At 30.6% G+C, this 16,323-nt stretch overlaps 1 protein-coding gene across 1 annotated transcript; it reads left to right on the top strand.

Moving 5' to 3' along the window:
* Nucleotides 1-213: 213 nt before the first annotated feature.
* LOC134686710 (pyruvate dehydrogenase E1 component subunit beta, mitochondrial-like) lies at nucleotides 214-15,391 on the top strand. Its single transcript, XM_063546414.1, has 12 exons — nucleotides 214-354; nucleotides 2,985-3,047; nucleotides 5,419-5,526; nucleotides 6,292-6,354; nucleotides 7,357-7,392; nucleotides 7,944-8,006; nucleotides 8,423-8,467; nucleotides 9,058-9,235; nucleotides 10,540-10,650; nucleotides 12,237-12,328; nucleotides 12,885-13,026; nucleotides 13,873-15,391. The coding sequence occupies exons 1-12, from the start codon at nucleotides 322-324 to the stop codon at nucleotides 14,019-14,021; spliced, it is 1,083 nt and encodes a 360-aa protein (XP_063402484.1). The 5' UTR covers nucleotides 214-321; the 3' UTR covers nucleotides 14,022-15,391.
* Nucleotides 15,392-16,323: the final 932 nt, after the last annotated feature.

The raw sequence follows: 16,323 nt of genomic DNA, 5'->3' as shown, positions 1-16,323 counted from the left end.
TTCAAGGGTAAGAGACCATGTTTTAGAAATTAAAAAGGGACTGAAACCAAGGATTTGTATAGTATACATAATACTATACAAATCCTTGTTGAAACATAAAAATCATGCAGTCTTCCCATAAATTACTTAATTATAGAATATCAAACTAGGCTGACTGTATTTTTTAGTATGCGCCCTCTATCGGCTGATAGCTCTTCGATGAGCGATGGGAGATTGGTGGAAAACAACGGCTGACATTATTCATTATTCTGGTTAGGTATTTAGATGAATCTAGATTTTTTTCTCACTTGGAACATCGCGTGAAGGTTACTGTGATCCAATATGGCATCCGCTGTAGTTCAACGAATTGTGCGAGTATGTTTTATGAGTAGAAAATGTATCTTGGGCTGACTAAATGCTAGAAAAATTTATCAATTATTTCGGTCAGGGAAGGTGCTTGTTGATTTCATTCTGAGGGTGTCTGGGTGTTTTCAGAAACAAACATTTAAAGTGAGCTCGTCGTTATTTTCAGTTTGACACTTCTAAGTCACAAAATTATTGTAACTATCAATGCATTTGAATGAGGACATGTAGTTGGACCCCCCCCCCTTTTTCCTGGGTTGGAAACCCCCCTTTTTAAAATGGCTGGATCGGCCCCTGTGCAGCTTGGTTACACGCCATTGGTCCGACAACCCATTAGTCTGACAACCCAATACTGGCAATAGTCTGACAACCCATTGCTCCGACAGCCCAATACTCCGACTACCCATAAGTCCAACACATACATATTTTAAGAAATAACTTTGTATATATAACATAAGACTAAGGTAGTTCGAATACCTATATATTCAATTCAAAATCTGTATATAGAATAGAACAGAAAAGAATATTTCATTTTCCAAATAACAAGGTATATAAAGAGCATATAAATCAAGACCAACCGGAGATGGTGCAAGCAACTGATGATACCCACGCCGGTAAACAGAAATTTGTTGAGTCTGAAATTGCATCACACGATAAAACCGACTTCAATAAAGTCTGAAACCAAATTTCAGAAATCCTTATAATATTGTTTATTAATTTGATTTAGATTATTTCCTTTATTTTAAATCAATATTGTATTTAAAGGCTGCACATATAAAATCAAATCTGTACATATATATTCATACTGCTGTTTAAAAACAATAAAATGTATGGTTCTGATACACACATGAATACATATATTACGGATTACAAATGTGTTGAGGTTTGTGATTGGATAACAACACAGAGATGTCAGTGTATATTCAGGGGTATATAAGACGTTTTTATCCCCAATTGGAACCTCAAAAACGTCATCATAACACCGGGTTACTAAGTGATGTAGTCAAAAGCTATCAGACTGTCAGAGGCTCACAGAAGGAAAATAATGATGTGCTTCAGTCAATAATACATTTTTGATACAAAATCACGCAATTTACACTTTTAATACTTAAATTTAATGTTAAAAGTGTTATTATAAACTATTACATACACAAACAAATTATGTCCACAGCAAATTAGAAAATCCTTCGAGTATGCCGAACATATTGCGGTTTTCAACTTATATGAACAAAAACCTGCACTGGAAAATAACATTAAGTCAGGGGTAATCCGTAATATATGTGTAATTCAGGTCTCAAAAAGGGTATATACTGTGACATTCCCGGCTCAGGGCTTATATCCCCTTCGCCGGCTCAGGGGATATAAACTTTAAGCTGGGAATGTCACAGTATATACCCTGTCTGAGACCTGAATAACATATAATATATGGAATTAGCTAGCCAATTTTAAATTTTGTATTAATACCAAAGTCTATTCTTTGATTTTAAGACATAAAAATTTATATTTTTTTTTAAATAGAATAAGAACCTAAATCATTTTTGATTGTCTTATAGTTTTCAGAGAGGCAAATACTATTTTATAGATTTTTTTAGATGGGCAAGTTCTTTTTTTCAGAATTTAAAAGGATGGGCATTAACTTTTTTAATGAAACAATATTAAGAATGCATCCATCTGGTAAATATTAAAAGTCCCTTATTTCAGTCAGGGTTACTACTTGTACAAGTGTATTTTATTTACTTGAAGAAGTGAAAAAAATATACACATATAAGTAAATAAATAATGTTTGAATAATCTCCCCTTAATTTTCTGAAAAATTTACTTGTATAATTTAATGAAAATTTTTTCATTAAAGTTCAATGTTTCATCTCATTAATTCATCGAAGAAACTGATTGAGCAAAGATCTTGTAAATTTGCGCAAGCATTCAAAAATTGCTCCTTTGGGGCTTGTAAATGAGCAGTGTTAAGAAGATAACAGACAAATGGGACTTTCATTGTCCATGAAATTACACTTAAATGATTAGTAAAGACATTTCCAAAGGGTACACAATTTAAAATTCTGTTAGAGCAAAGAAATCTTAAGAATTTAAGAAAAGAAGAAAGGATGATTTTTTTACTTATACAAGTAAAAAATTCTGAATGACTAAGGGACATAACTAAGCCAATTTTTTTTTACCTATACAAGTTAATAAAATTCACTTGTATAAGTATCCTACAAATTTACTTATATGTGTATATTTTTTTTTACTTCTTCAAGTAAATAAAATACACTTGTACAAGTACATGTAGTACCCCTGACTGTATTTGCCTTCTTCAAGGGGTAGATCAGTTAAAATTTCCAGACAAATTCCAAGACTACTATATTTGATCTGTATTAATCTGATAAAAATGAAGTTAAAGTCTGTTTGATTTATTCATAGATAAGGACATATACTTAATTAGTAGATTTTTCATATAGGACAGAAACTTTTCTTGGTATATTCAGAGGGTAGGACAGAAACTTTTTTAAGGGAGAAATATGAATTGCACTGGTCCCAACCCCCAATTAATATTGACCGGTCCCTAAGGAAAGTTGTGTAGGTTGGCTTTGGAAAAATAAACGTTTTCTTTATTTTGGTCTGAATGTTTTTATTTACAATTACAGAAAGTGCCATTGAAAAATTTCAATAAACAGTTTTCCACAACGACAGTTAGAGCTGGAACTCAGGTAAGTTTATATTTAGTCATGTGAGTAGAACAGTCTTCATGAAAAACATTTAAATCAGCAGGCCCAAGGCTAAAATTTTGGAAAGTTTCAGTCATATTTTGTCAGCTTAACTTGTAGAGATGATTTTTAAAGGCCTCAAAGCAATTTTACATGCCCTGGCTGCTGGGTCTGTGGCTAAGCCTGAAGACTGGTTGAAAATAAAATTTAAATCCTAATTAGAAAAAAACCCAGCAGTGGTCTTATATTCATCACACAACGGCTTCCTGTTTACCAAATATGTTTAGCAGGGTTTACCTTAACGACCGATATTGTTTCCTACCTAATGTTTTTGCCTCTGGCTCTCTGACTTCCTGTATCAATAAAAACTTGACTGTCACGAAGTAGCACAATATTGCTGATAGTGGCATTAAACACAATGATTCAACCAATCAATCAATTAGTAGTCAATAGCTCACAGGTCAGCTGGTTATTTTTCTTTTAAAAAGATTCAAAATCTTTTATAGACTTAATTATTTCTAGTCTTTTGATATAAATTTTATTTATTAAATACTTTATAGTTAATTGTAACATAAATTGGATTTTTCCCTTTGATGTTTTTATGAAATAATTTGCTTAAAAAGTGTGGTGAGGGAAAACCATGGTATATTATATGCAAATTAATGTTGTACCATACTTTGCTAATTAAATATGCAATCAACTAGAATTCAAAGGAAAAAAGGCGGAGCTTCAGCCATGGTATAACATATTCATGTTCATGTTATTCCATGGCTGAAGCTCCACCTTTTCAGTTTTAAATGTATCCGCGTCTTAAATATTTAGGAAACTGGTAAACGTACTAAAAGGTCAAGATCTTCATTTGTTTTCATTTCATAACAAAAAGCAATAAATTATGTGTACCCATATCTTAAAAAACCTTTTTCAAACTATATAGGATTGTTACGAATTTCCCTAATTTTGGAAACAATTACTAAATGTTTCTTCTTTAAGTTGTGAAAAAAATGAAATGTGAAACTATCATTTCCTTTGCGAAGATCCAATTAAATTTCGATTTAAAAAAGGGGGTACCTATAGAAAAAGGAATAAATATCGGCTACAAATATCTGTAAAAAACATGATTTTTTTGCGACCAATTAGGGGAACGTACACTATCTACGCTCCCTTGATCCGCTACTGTTAAAATACAGTGTTGTATCATTAAAATTGTGTTTTAATAAATAAACTTTTAATCGAAATTAATAAAATAACGGAAGAAAGCAGTTTGTACGAAAACTAGAAATGTATAAATATGCATTTTTCAATGCGATGAAAATTCTGTAAAATATGATTAATTTGTATGATACTTGAAAACAAAAAAAAACAATTCTTACCGCCATTAGAATAATTATTAAATCCTTGTCCGACGCTGGAATCCGATATTTTTGTCTACCTCAGTCTAATGACATTATGAATGTACTTGCGCAAACAACCATACACGGGGCGCAAAACTAAATAAAAATCGGAAAAATCTGGCATTTTCTTTCCTTTTTGCAAATTCAGGGGTTCTATTACATCAAATACACAAAAGATCATACACAAGGCGCAAAAGTGACTTGCGCGAGCTTCCATTTCATTGGACAAAACTGTAACGTGATCAATTTCCAATATAAGTTGAAGGTCTTGAAGCTGTCAATCATTTTATTTATATTACAAATTTTATATACCATGTGTTTTACTCATTAACATATTTAAACAAACTCATCCTTCGGATTCGTTTGTTTAAATATGTTAACTCGTAAAAATCATGGTATATATAGTACTTTGATTGATTGAACGGCCCTTATGTTATGGTTTAATTGATTGGGGTTTTGGTGTATGATGTTTTATGATTCAGAATAAGGGATAAATGTTTTGCTCTGAAATGACTCATGTTAAACAACTGAGATAACTACATTGTAATACAGTAAAGGCTATTTTGTGTGCAAAACAATGAACAAAAACAAATATGATATACGGCAACAAAAGACAACCTCTGAATTACAGACCCTTGACATTTGTCAAGCACATACAAAACGTGACTTGTTTTGACATGAGTAACCTAACTGTTAATACACCCACGCCCTTATCTGGGATGAAGAGCAGCTCAACATAACTTTACAAATCAGTTGAAAAGAGCATAACTCATCAGAATAATACAAAGCACAAAAGAATAAAGACAAGGTTGCACAAAGAACAGATTTGAGAGTACTGGCTGTTGCTGAAAGCTAGTTCAAAGCCAATAAAAAAGATAATGTACATTGTACATTGTATCTAAGACTAAGATACCATTCAGTTTGATATCCAACTTTTTTTTATCATTAACTAAACTTGGGCTATGACCATTTCTTTTCTACAGTTAACTGTCAGGGATGCCTTGAATGCTGCTATAGATGAAGAAATCAAAAGAGATGATAAAGTTTTTCTATTGGGAGAGGAAGTTGCATTGTATGATGGTGCCTACAAGGTTCTTAGTATATTCTCACATAAATGAAATCAGTTTGACCAGTAAAAAACTTGCTAACCCAAAATACTATGGTTGATTTGTCTGTTTTTTAATTTTTCCCTGGGAAGACTCAGATGCTTTAATGTTCTATTATATTCCAGTTATTAAAGCGTTATGTTTTACGCCTCAATGTACAAATATGTCTAAACTTATGAAGTTGCTGAAATTGAAAAACTGCCAAATGGCTGCCATCTTCATTTTAAACCAAAAGGAAAGAAAAAACCTTTGATTTGTTTTATGTTTATTTTTTTGATTTATGAAATAAATGTGTCTGATGTTAGTACAAAAACATGTAGTAGATAGTCAAAACCAAAGTTGAAGCTCAAGTCTATCAAATTAACATATTTTATTAAAAGTCATATGTGCCAAAATATTTGAACTCTGACAGCTGTCTTCTTCTACTGGTTCTTTTGTTTATGTAAATGCATTATAAAGAAGATAGCACCGTAGCAGAGGGGACATTAAGTTTTACCCTTGTCGGTCTGTCAGACCGTACATATGTATGTACATCCCAAAATTGGTTTCCATTCTCTTAACTTGAGTGTGCCTCAACCAAATGTTATAAATCTTATACATACACAATGCTTATTACCACAAAACACAGATCAAGTTTGAATTTTTGTGGTGTCTTTTCAAGCGTTTTAGAGTTATGTGCCTTTATAAATGGAAAAAAATGCAAAGTTTTTAATTTCACTTAATTTTATGAATTTTGCTTCTTGATTACAGGTTAGCAGAGGATTACACAAGACATATGGAGACAAGAGAGTAATAGATACTCCTATAACTGAGGTTTGTTAACTTTGATATTGGTTTTTTTAAGCTCACATAGCCAAAAATATGATTATGACAGGGTTTTTCACAAGTCAAACATTAACACAGAGATAAAATGCACAAGAATACCAGAAATGCTGTCTCAGAGATAATATTAAATGGTTTTTTTTTTTAAAGTTTTATATACACTTTTTCCATGTAAGGGGAGATAATTTATAAAACTCAAAAAGATATATCATAAATTCTTAAATAAATGCTCAAGGTGAAAAAAATGTAACTTAATGTTTTTACATTATCAAATGATTATAGTTTGCATTAATTTCTTTTTCCTAAATTCAGCACATGAAAATCATTCTTCAACAATATTTAATCTCTATATATATGGTAACTTAATTGAGGAGACTTGAGAAATGTATAAAAAGGTTCACATTTGTCTTTTGAGAAAATCAAAATCTTTTAAACTTTCAGATGATTTAGTTTGTTGATTCATACCGTACAGGGAAACTCAATATTTTGTATATTGAAATATCAATGGTAAAGTGGGTAGCTCTTTTGGCTGAGTTTTCTTTGATAAGTTGTTACAACCCTGATTTGCATCAATTCAGCTTAAACAAATGATACAAAATTTTCCAGGTGATTTTTCTAGAAGTTTTACAAATGTTGAAAGTTTATTTGTTTCTGTTTCATAATTCTCAGTTTTCAGAGGAATTTTATTTTACTATCTAATTTTATGTTTGGAGTTTTGCAATAGGATTAGATAACTGCAAAACCAAAAAATGATTATAAATTCTTGCATATTTGATTTTGAAATAATAAACCTGAATGGCAAATGTTGAGATTTAAAGACAGCATCTTTTAATAATGATACTATAGCATCTTTTAATAATGATACTATCTCCCTTTATTGATGTTTTAGGATAACTCGAATAGACAGTTTGTAACAGTGTGTTCATTCCTCTATACTGTTTACTTTATTATATCATCACAATAAAAAATATTTTCTGTCATTTTGTTTTGCAGATGGGTTTTGCTGGTATTGCAGTAGGAGCAGCTATGGTAATTTACTTAAAAATCATGCAACTTGAATTAAATGGTGCAGATATCTGAGATAACTTCCCTCATGATAAGATTGTCCTATTTTAAATGCTGGAGCCATCCATTTTCAAATTGATTAAGGGGAAGCAATCCATTGTAATTTGTTACATTAGACTTTATGAACTATGTGATCATTGTACATCAATAAATTTGTATGATTTTTAAACTGAACTGTAGCATTAAAAGGCAAATCATATAGATTCAGTTAGAAACCTTAAACTTTGCTGTGTGCCTTTGTTGTTATTACTGCATGAAATTAAACATCAAGGGGAAAGTAACCTATTTTTTTCCCATGTCCATTTTGTTAATATACATATTATGATCATTCTGATTAGTGCTTACGTTTTGTAGTAGCAAGCATTATTCAATCCTAGTAATGGCACATAAGAGGAGGAATGTTAAGCAAGCACACAATGTAAAGGGTTACATAATGAGCTATTTGAAGGGCTATATTCACAGTGACATTACTTGACTGACCATCTATTAAACTCAACATTATTTTCATTTTTCAGGCAGGCTTGAAACCAATATGTGAATTCATGACATTTAATTTCTCCATGCAAGCAATAGATCAGGTAAATTTAATTCTAAGATGATTAGAAATTTGGTTATTTTTTTTTAATTTTTTTTTAACAAAAATATTGTAAGTTACAAAAATCAAAACTTTTTTCTAAAAAATGGGAAAATAATTTAATCTTGTACCTCATTTCAAATTGTTTGCTTCTTTAAAACAATTCACTGTTGGTAACTTGAGATAGTTTTTCATTACAATTGAATTTGAGGTTATTTTGAGTAAAGAAATTGAATTGTGGCTCAGTATAGTTAAAATCTTTCCTATACATGATCAATCGAATAATAATTGTTTTTTACATATAAAACTACTGTTAATTAGATTTATACATCATATTGTGTCAAAAGGGATTCAGGAAAAGCAAAGTTTTCCTCATCTGAATAATCAATGTGATCAGATTTATGTACTTTTGAATTTCAGGTGATCAACTCAGCAGCTAAAACATTTTACATGTCAGCAGGACAGGTAAGTTTTTATGTGAGAAAGCTCTAGTAACCAGACAAACTAGTAAACAAACAAATTGCAAATTGTCTGTGACTGTTTACACTTTTGAGTTATGTTCATTTATGTCATTTATTGAAAATATTAACAATAATTGTTTTCCGTAACTTTATATCATCAATAGGTCCACCTTTTATAATTTTTGTTGATTTTGAAAATATTTTCAACTCTCACATTCAGGTCTACAATTATTAACAACACAATATTTTCAAAAGTTAAAAGAGGTTGTTTGAAAATGTGAGCAGATGTAGTTCTTTGCAAGACATCTGTTATTATACATCTGTGTGAATACTATGTTATATTACTTCTCAAAGGTTCACATGTTTACATCAACACAATGTTTTTGTTTGCCCTTACTCTATCGCTATATCACATAAAACACTAGAATTAGGATGATATCATTATTTTGCACTTAGGTCAAAGCTCCCAATGAATGATCAGAGAGATACCTTCACAGTCTATAAATTGTCTGTACTGTGGTGTATCAGTGAGCTCCAGTCTCACCTTAAAGTTAAACTATGATTTAAATTGAATTTTCCTAATTGTTTTGATAGGTTCCAGTCCCTATTGTCTTTCGAGGACCAAATGGAGCTGCAGCTGGTGTTGGAGCCCAACATTCACAGTGCTTTGCTTCATGGTACAGTGCTTGTCCAGGACTAAAAGTATTATCCCCATTCTCTTCAGAAGATTGTAAAGGGTTATTAAAAGCAGCAATTAGAGATCCCAACCCAGGTCTGTATGAAGGGAAGTTATCAAATCTTATTTTTTTGCAGGTAATTGAAAGGTTCTAAAATAGCAATGACTGAAGCTTTAGGATAACAAAGTAAATTTAAGAAGATTCTGTATAATTTCTTAAGAAACAATTCTCAAACAAAGACCAAATGACCTAGACATTTAAAACAACTATAGGTCCCCTTATGACCTTTAAACAAAGTGTAAAACCTATAACGCATAGATAGCTTTAAAAGCCCTGAAATGGCAAATCTAAAACACCTCAAATGAGAAAACTTAACAGCCTGATTAATTAACCAAACAAAAGTATAATATACTGCAACAAATGCCAAACTAGAATTACAGGCTTCTTACTTTGGACTGGATGGGTTTAACATGTTAGCTGGACCTAACTCTTCCCTGAAATATACCTGGGATATTGGTAAAACAATACAACTTAAGAACAAACTATGTAAATCAGTTGAAATGGACCATACTTAACACACATGGTATATTTTCCACTTGACTTATATCAACCAACAATCAATCAATTTATCAATTGAAATTGGCTTAACTCATTAGATACAAAGCACATCAAATCCCTGACAGAAAATCAAAAGACACAAAGTACAGATCTGAGAGTACCTGCAGTTTCTGAAAACTAGTTCAAAGCCAATGAGAATTAATAAAAATCATGCATCTGGGACTAAAGTATCAATCAATTCACATCCAGCATGCAACAGATTTACTGTAAATACTTCATTAAAGTCACAGAAAATAGAGGTATTGACAGATTGTAGAACTGTGTATAACAGTAATATTTGGTTTTGTTTAAATTTCTGATAACAATATTTATATGGACGAAAACAATATTCAAAGATCTAATTACAGTATTGAATTGGTAACATTTTAGAATAAGTTTATCCCAAGGATTGATATATTTCAGATCATATCTACATTTACAGGCTTAGTAAACAACATCACTTTAAAATTTTGGATATGCTGTCGTGTTTGTCATATGTTTTTTTTACAGGAATAGCCAAGCTTCCAAACCAAAACTTTGTATCTATGGAAGAATTAAGGAAAGTTTAAAGTGATTTTTTAACAATTCTATGGAATTCCAAAATGTCACTACAATCATATAGCGTACAAGTTGAAATACATAAACACGAGATGGTGCCAAAGGAACATCACTGCCATAAAAGGAAAATAAACAAAAAGGAACAAAAAAACTGTTTTTCCTACATTTTAGTGTAGATATTTCTGTGTAAATGGTGTGACTTTCACTTCAAATAACACTGATTTAAGATATTTTTTCTTTCCAGTTGTATTTTTAGAGAATGAGATTATGTATGGAACACAATTTGAAATGTCTGATGAAGCTATGTCTGAAGATTTCGTTATTCCAATAGGAAAAGCAAAAATAGAAAGACAAGGTTAGTATTTTATATGTCAGATGGAATCTTGATGCTTAGGGCCGAGGGGCATTTAAAAGTTTTACCAATGTTGACTATATATACATACGTCTATAGTCCCAAAAGTTGGTTTCTGTTCTTGATCTTTAGTTTGTCTCAACCAAATGTTATGAAAGTTGTACAAAATGCTTATTACACACAGATCAAGTTTGAATTTTGGTGGTGTCACTTGATTCTTTCTAGAGTTATTCCCCTTTACAAATAGAAAAATTGCTAAATTTTCATTTCAGTTCCAATTGTACATGGTTTTTAACAAAATTACCTGAATATTCTTATCCGATTTGCCGATTTATTCTTATATCCAATATTCGAATAGGTGGAGTCTTCTGTATTACCAAAAATCACAAATCAAGTTTGAATTTTGATGGAGTCACTTTAACTGTTTAAAGGGGCACTAGCTGTCAAATTCATTGTAACCGATTTGACTCAAATTCTCATATTTGGTTTATAACAATGTAAAACATTTATCCAAACTATCAAAAGTCTAAAATAAACAGTTTACAGAGCATGGGGTAGATAATATATAGGTTCGTTTCGTGTGTATTTTAGTCCAGACGCCATCTAATTAACTATCGATTTGATCTCAGATGACCATATAAGCGATGTAAACAAAAATAAATATACGAATAGATTAAACCAACACGTGCAATTGCATTTTTATAGGTCTGTTTGATTTTATTTTATAGATTTAAATTTAAAATAGATGTTTCTCATTGTTTTTAACCATATAAGAATGATTTTATGTGCATCGAATTAGTAATCAAATGATTTACCGTAGTTTCACTTTCATTGTTTACATTCTTTTTCTTTAAATAACCAGTACACGTACAATGCATGCGTTGTCAATCTCTAGCTAGGGGTTAACTTGAAGTTCACATGAATACCGGTTAGAATGATGATGACGTTTTCACTTGCAAGTGAATCAGTCAAAAATTATGTTTAATCGCTTATTTCAACAAAATTAAAGGAAATTGATTGCTAAAAGCCAATTATTATTTCATTATTCCAATTTGATTAATGATTGATCTAAAATAAATCATACTTTATTTTTTTATATATATCGTAGCTAGTGCCCCTTTAAAAATTATGCCCTTTGTAAATGAAAAAAAATGCTGAATATTTTGTTTCCGTTCTTTAACTTCAGATAGCCTCAACAAAATGTTATGAAACTTATACACATTGATAATTACTACAAAATACAGATCAGATTTAAAATTTTGGTGGTGTCAATTTTACTGTTCTAGAGTTACGCCCCTTTACATATGAAAAAGTTCCTGAAGTTTTCGTTCCGTTCTCTGAATTCAATTTGCATCAACTAAATGTTATGAACTTATACACATTACTTATTAACACAAAACTCAGATCAAGAACAAGTTTGGGTACAGTCACTTTTACTGTTCTTCGTCACATTATAACTTAATATGATATTCAAGCATCATCTGTGTCCCATGGACACATTCCCCCTTTATGTATTTGATACTCCATAGCTTCTTTCTTCTGCAATGTTATTGAATGGTTTGTTAATAGCTTATGTTTGTACTCTGAAGGTAATCACATAACGTTAGTATCACACAGTAGATATGTAGGACATTGTTTAGAGGCAGCCAATGAATTAGCAGGACAAGGTGTGGAATGTGAGGTAATATTTTATTCAACTTCAAGAAAAATTAAATTTAGTAAATTAGCATGAGATACACACTTGGAATGAACATTGTTTTTGTAAAAGTTAGATGGCCAAGCATCTGTGTAATACTTAGATAGATTTAACCCAAACTTCTCTTTTTCTGCCTGTACAGAATCACATGCTTGCAGTCTGCACTGTTAGCCCATAGTCTGATGCCCCAGACTAGTAAATATTGATTCCATTTTTTTTCTCAAAATTTTCAATAGTCATATAGGGACAAGTTTTGATATTTTGTTTTTTGGACAGATTGTGCTTGAAGAAGGTCTATAGGTCATTGCTTGTGACATGGTACACATACTTGTATAATTAATGAGCTCTGGTCTCTAACCGTAATAATTTTCTTTAGAATCCTGAATTTGTCATGAAATATATTTTTCATTTAGATTTATAAATAAGGCTCTGTTATCACATGAAAACATGCATTTTGTAGATACTTCCTCTTTAAGATGAATATTCATGCCATAGATTTTTATGCTTTGACTTAAAAAATAAATTGGTACTTTGTTTTCAGGTTATAAATTTAAGATCAATTAGGCCAATGGATGAAGAAACAATTGTAAAATCAGTGATGAAAACAAACCATTTAGTAACGGTGGAGGGTGGATGGCCACAGTGTGGAATTGGATCTGAAATATGTGCCAGAGTCATAGAAAGTAAGTTGTCAGAGTAAATACTCTATCTTTCTGTTATAAAATGAAAACAACATGTTAAATCAAATAAAAACAACATGTTAGATAAAATTAAAACAACACGTTAAATAAAATGAAAACTACATGTTGAATGAAATGAAAACAACACATTAAATAAAATGAAAACAACACGTTAAATAAATTGAAAACAGCATATTAAATAAAATGTAAAAAACATGTTAAATAAGAAGTAAAAAACATGTTAAATAAAATGAAAACAACACGTAAAATGAAATGAAAACAACATGTTAAATACTTTCATACATTTAAAGTGCTTTTCTGGATTACTTTCATCAGTCATGCTCACAGCTGAATATTTAAAAGCTGAGGATTTATACGAACCGAAACAGGAGCAGAGCTGTATGACAAAAAAGATCAACTTTGACTGAAAGAGTTGAAACCTTAGTTTCTCTATAATTTAAAAATTTGTGAATGGACAATTTAAGAAATCAGGAAGTACTGATAACTGAGCTGATGATAAACTCCATCAAGGACTTATAGTCCTACAGCAGAGGTATCGACCTAGTGCTGTATAAAATGAAATCAATGTGTTAAATAATTTCATGCTTTATAAATAATTAAACAAATAGAAGTATACTATTAATTTCATAATATCTAAATTTTGCAGTACTACATGAAAACTTTCACACGAGAGATTTAAACAAGCTAATTTGTTTAAAATAGAAAAAAAATAATGTTATCATTAGTTATACTTTAAATATGTGTGTGAGAGAGAAAAAACATTGAAAAGATCTTAAGTGAATGAGTTGTGGTACCATTAAATGCTGTAATATCAAACTTATTTTGCAGGTCAAGCCTTTAATTACCTTGATGCACCAGTATTACGTGTAACGGGAGCTGACTTACCAACACCATATGCTAAACAGTTAGAAGACAATTCATTTCCTCAGACTCATAACATTGTTGGAGCAGTCAAAAAGTCGCTGAATATATCCTAACAAATACTCATTTTAGGCAAATTTTAACTGTTGTGACTTACTTAGGAAATCAGTTGAAATTGGAGATATAACTTATAATAGAACTGTTTTAGTGTGACCATAGACAGTGATTTCATGTTTTAAAAAGATTACTGTTAAATGGCTCAATGTCTAATATGAAGTACATTTTATTTTATTAAAGTTCATCTGTTATAGGTAATTTTTTTAGTGAGGTTGATTTCCTGTGGATAAAATTTTATCAAATGTAGCTTTTATTTTTTATTTATGATATTCTGTTGAATCTCGTGAAGATTAATATTTGTAAACTAGAAGAGATGTATGTAATAAAGTCTTAAAATGATTTTACTTTCTGTAGAAACCAAGGTATACAAAAGAACATTATTTAGAGATGTCAACTGTAGGGATAGTTTTTTCCAATGTGTTTCATGTTATCACAGTCTTCATGATAAACTTTTGAATCCACAAGCCAGAGGCTCAATTTAACAAAATTTTTAGTTGGATTCTGTTGGCTAGTAGAGAAGAATTTCACAAGCTGGAAAGTAAAACTTTACAAGCCATGGCTGTAGGACTTGTGGTTAAGCGTGAAACTGTTACTTACATTAACTTGGCAAAAGGGGATAGTTGTGGAGGTTAGAGTTTAAAGTGACTAAATTTGTCTCCCTATTTTAGAAAAAGTGGATTTGTAAAATTTGTTTGCATCCTTTTCTTAGATGCTTATGCTTTCCATCTCCTTTATAAACCAGTGACTGGATTTAATTTAAACTGCTAGAAATGTTCTTTACCCAATAGCAGTGTGCACCTCATGTTTTATATTTTGACCTGGCTGAATTTTTGTACTAGTATTCCCAAGTTATGACAGGTATGTTCCATCAAAATAACGTACTACCAAAATTAGTTATGTATTTGTGTTATAATACTCTGGTTGCTGTCTTAACATACTCTTGTTTGAAATGATAACAACCAGAACACAATGTAGTGGGCTTTTACATTTACCATATCTATATTTTTTATGCAAGTTACACATAACCAAGTTATACAATTAAACCTTAAACTTTTAGCATCACTCTGATTTAGATAGATGATTTGAACAAGAAAGATTAATATAGCAATGATAAAATATAAATTTTGAATGAAGGCTTTATCACAATAGTTTTAAATAATTTTCCGTTGTAAGCAGAATACTGTGGATTTATAAAAAAAAGTGATACTGTAGTACATGCAAAGTTTTTTAAGATATCCTTTTCTGTTTATTGCAGTATAATTGGATAAACTGGTTCATATCATCACATTTGTTGATTTCTATAATGCGTGATGTTTGTATCATTTGTTTCAATATTATTTATGTGAAAATTAAAAACAGATAAAGACAGTTTATGTTTATTTCTTATTATTAATAAGTATATGAGAGAAGAACTCAAAGTAATGTGTAAGTAACTACTATTAGAGATATATTATACCCTCTGAAACAAAGTTTTTGACCTGTTCATCTGTCGGTCAGTCCTGTTTTTATCACCACAACACCTCTGAAATCCCACAATAGATTTCCATGAAGATAATAGAGACAATACATGTAAATGTGCATATCCTCATGGAATTTACCAGTTGAATTTTAAAGGAGTAATAAAACTTAAACTTAGGAATCTTGTGAGATTATGTTTGCCAAGTGACAATGATATGAGAATATGCTTTCAAAGGTTCATTGATTAATTTGGTGATCATGTTCCTGTGACATGTAAATAAACCATCATTTTAAAATAGTCTGATATGAAGCCTGTTGTTTTTGAAAGTTTAATGTGCCTTAATTAAATCATACAAGTGGATGTTTTACCTGGATTTGACACCGTGATGTCACTATCAGGACACTTGAATTCACATGATCGTTTCTAATATGATACTAGTTTAAGTCGAACTCAAACTGCTATTTGGAGTAAATATTCGACTAAAAGGGTTTATCTTATTATAACAATATTGTCATTGTCTCAATAGTCAATAAGTTTGGCTCTTTTTGTTTTAAATAAAAACAACATTTAATAAATGTAATTACAAAATAATTGGTTTTTTTTCCCAATGCACATTAATTGGGGGTAAATGCAACTACTAGTATTTTGGTATATATTTTATCTTTTGGTATTAGAATTCGGACAAGTTCTGATAAATCAAGACATAAATACTGATAGAATCAATATAAAATTTAAAAAAAAGTAAAATTACAAAAATATTGAACATTCAAATTCAACACGGAAAGTCCCTAATCAAATGATAAAACACATCTAACGAACGAACAGCAACTGCATGTCATATT

This window comes from Mytilus trossulus, chromosome 1 (assembly GCF_036588685.1).
Source record: "Mytilus trossulus isolate FHL-02 chromosome 1, PNRI_Mtr1.1.1.hap1, whole genome shotgun sequence".
In the NCBI taxonomy this organism is placed as follows: Eukaryota; Metazoa; Mollusca; class Bivalvia; order Mytilida; family Mytilidae; genus Mytilus; species Mytilus trossulus.
Note: the sequence above shows the minus strand (reverse complement) of the source record. Positions and strands in the feature narration are given on the sequence as shown.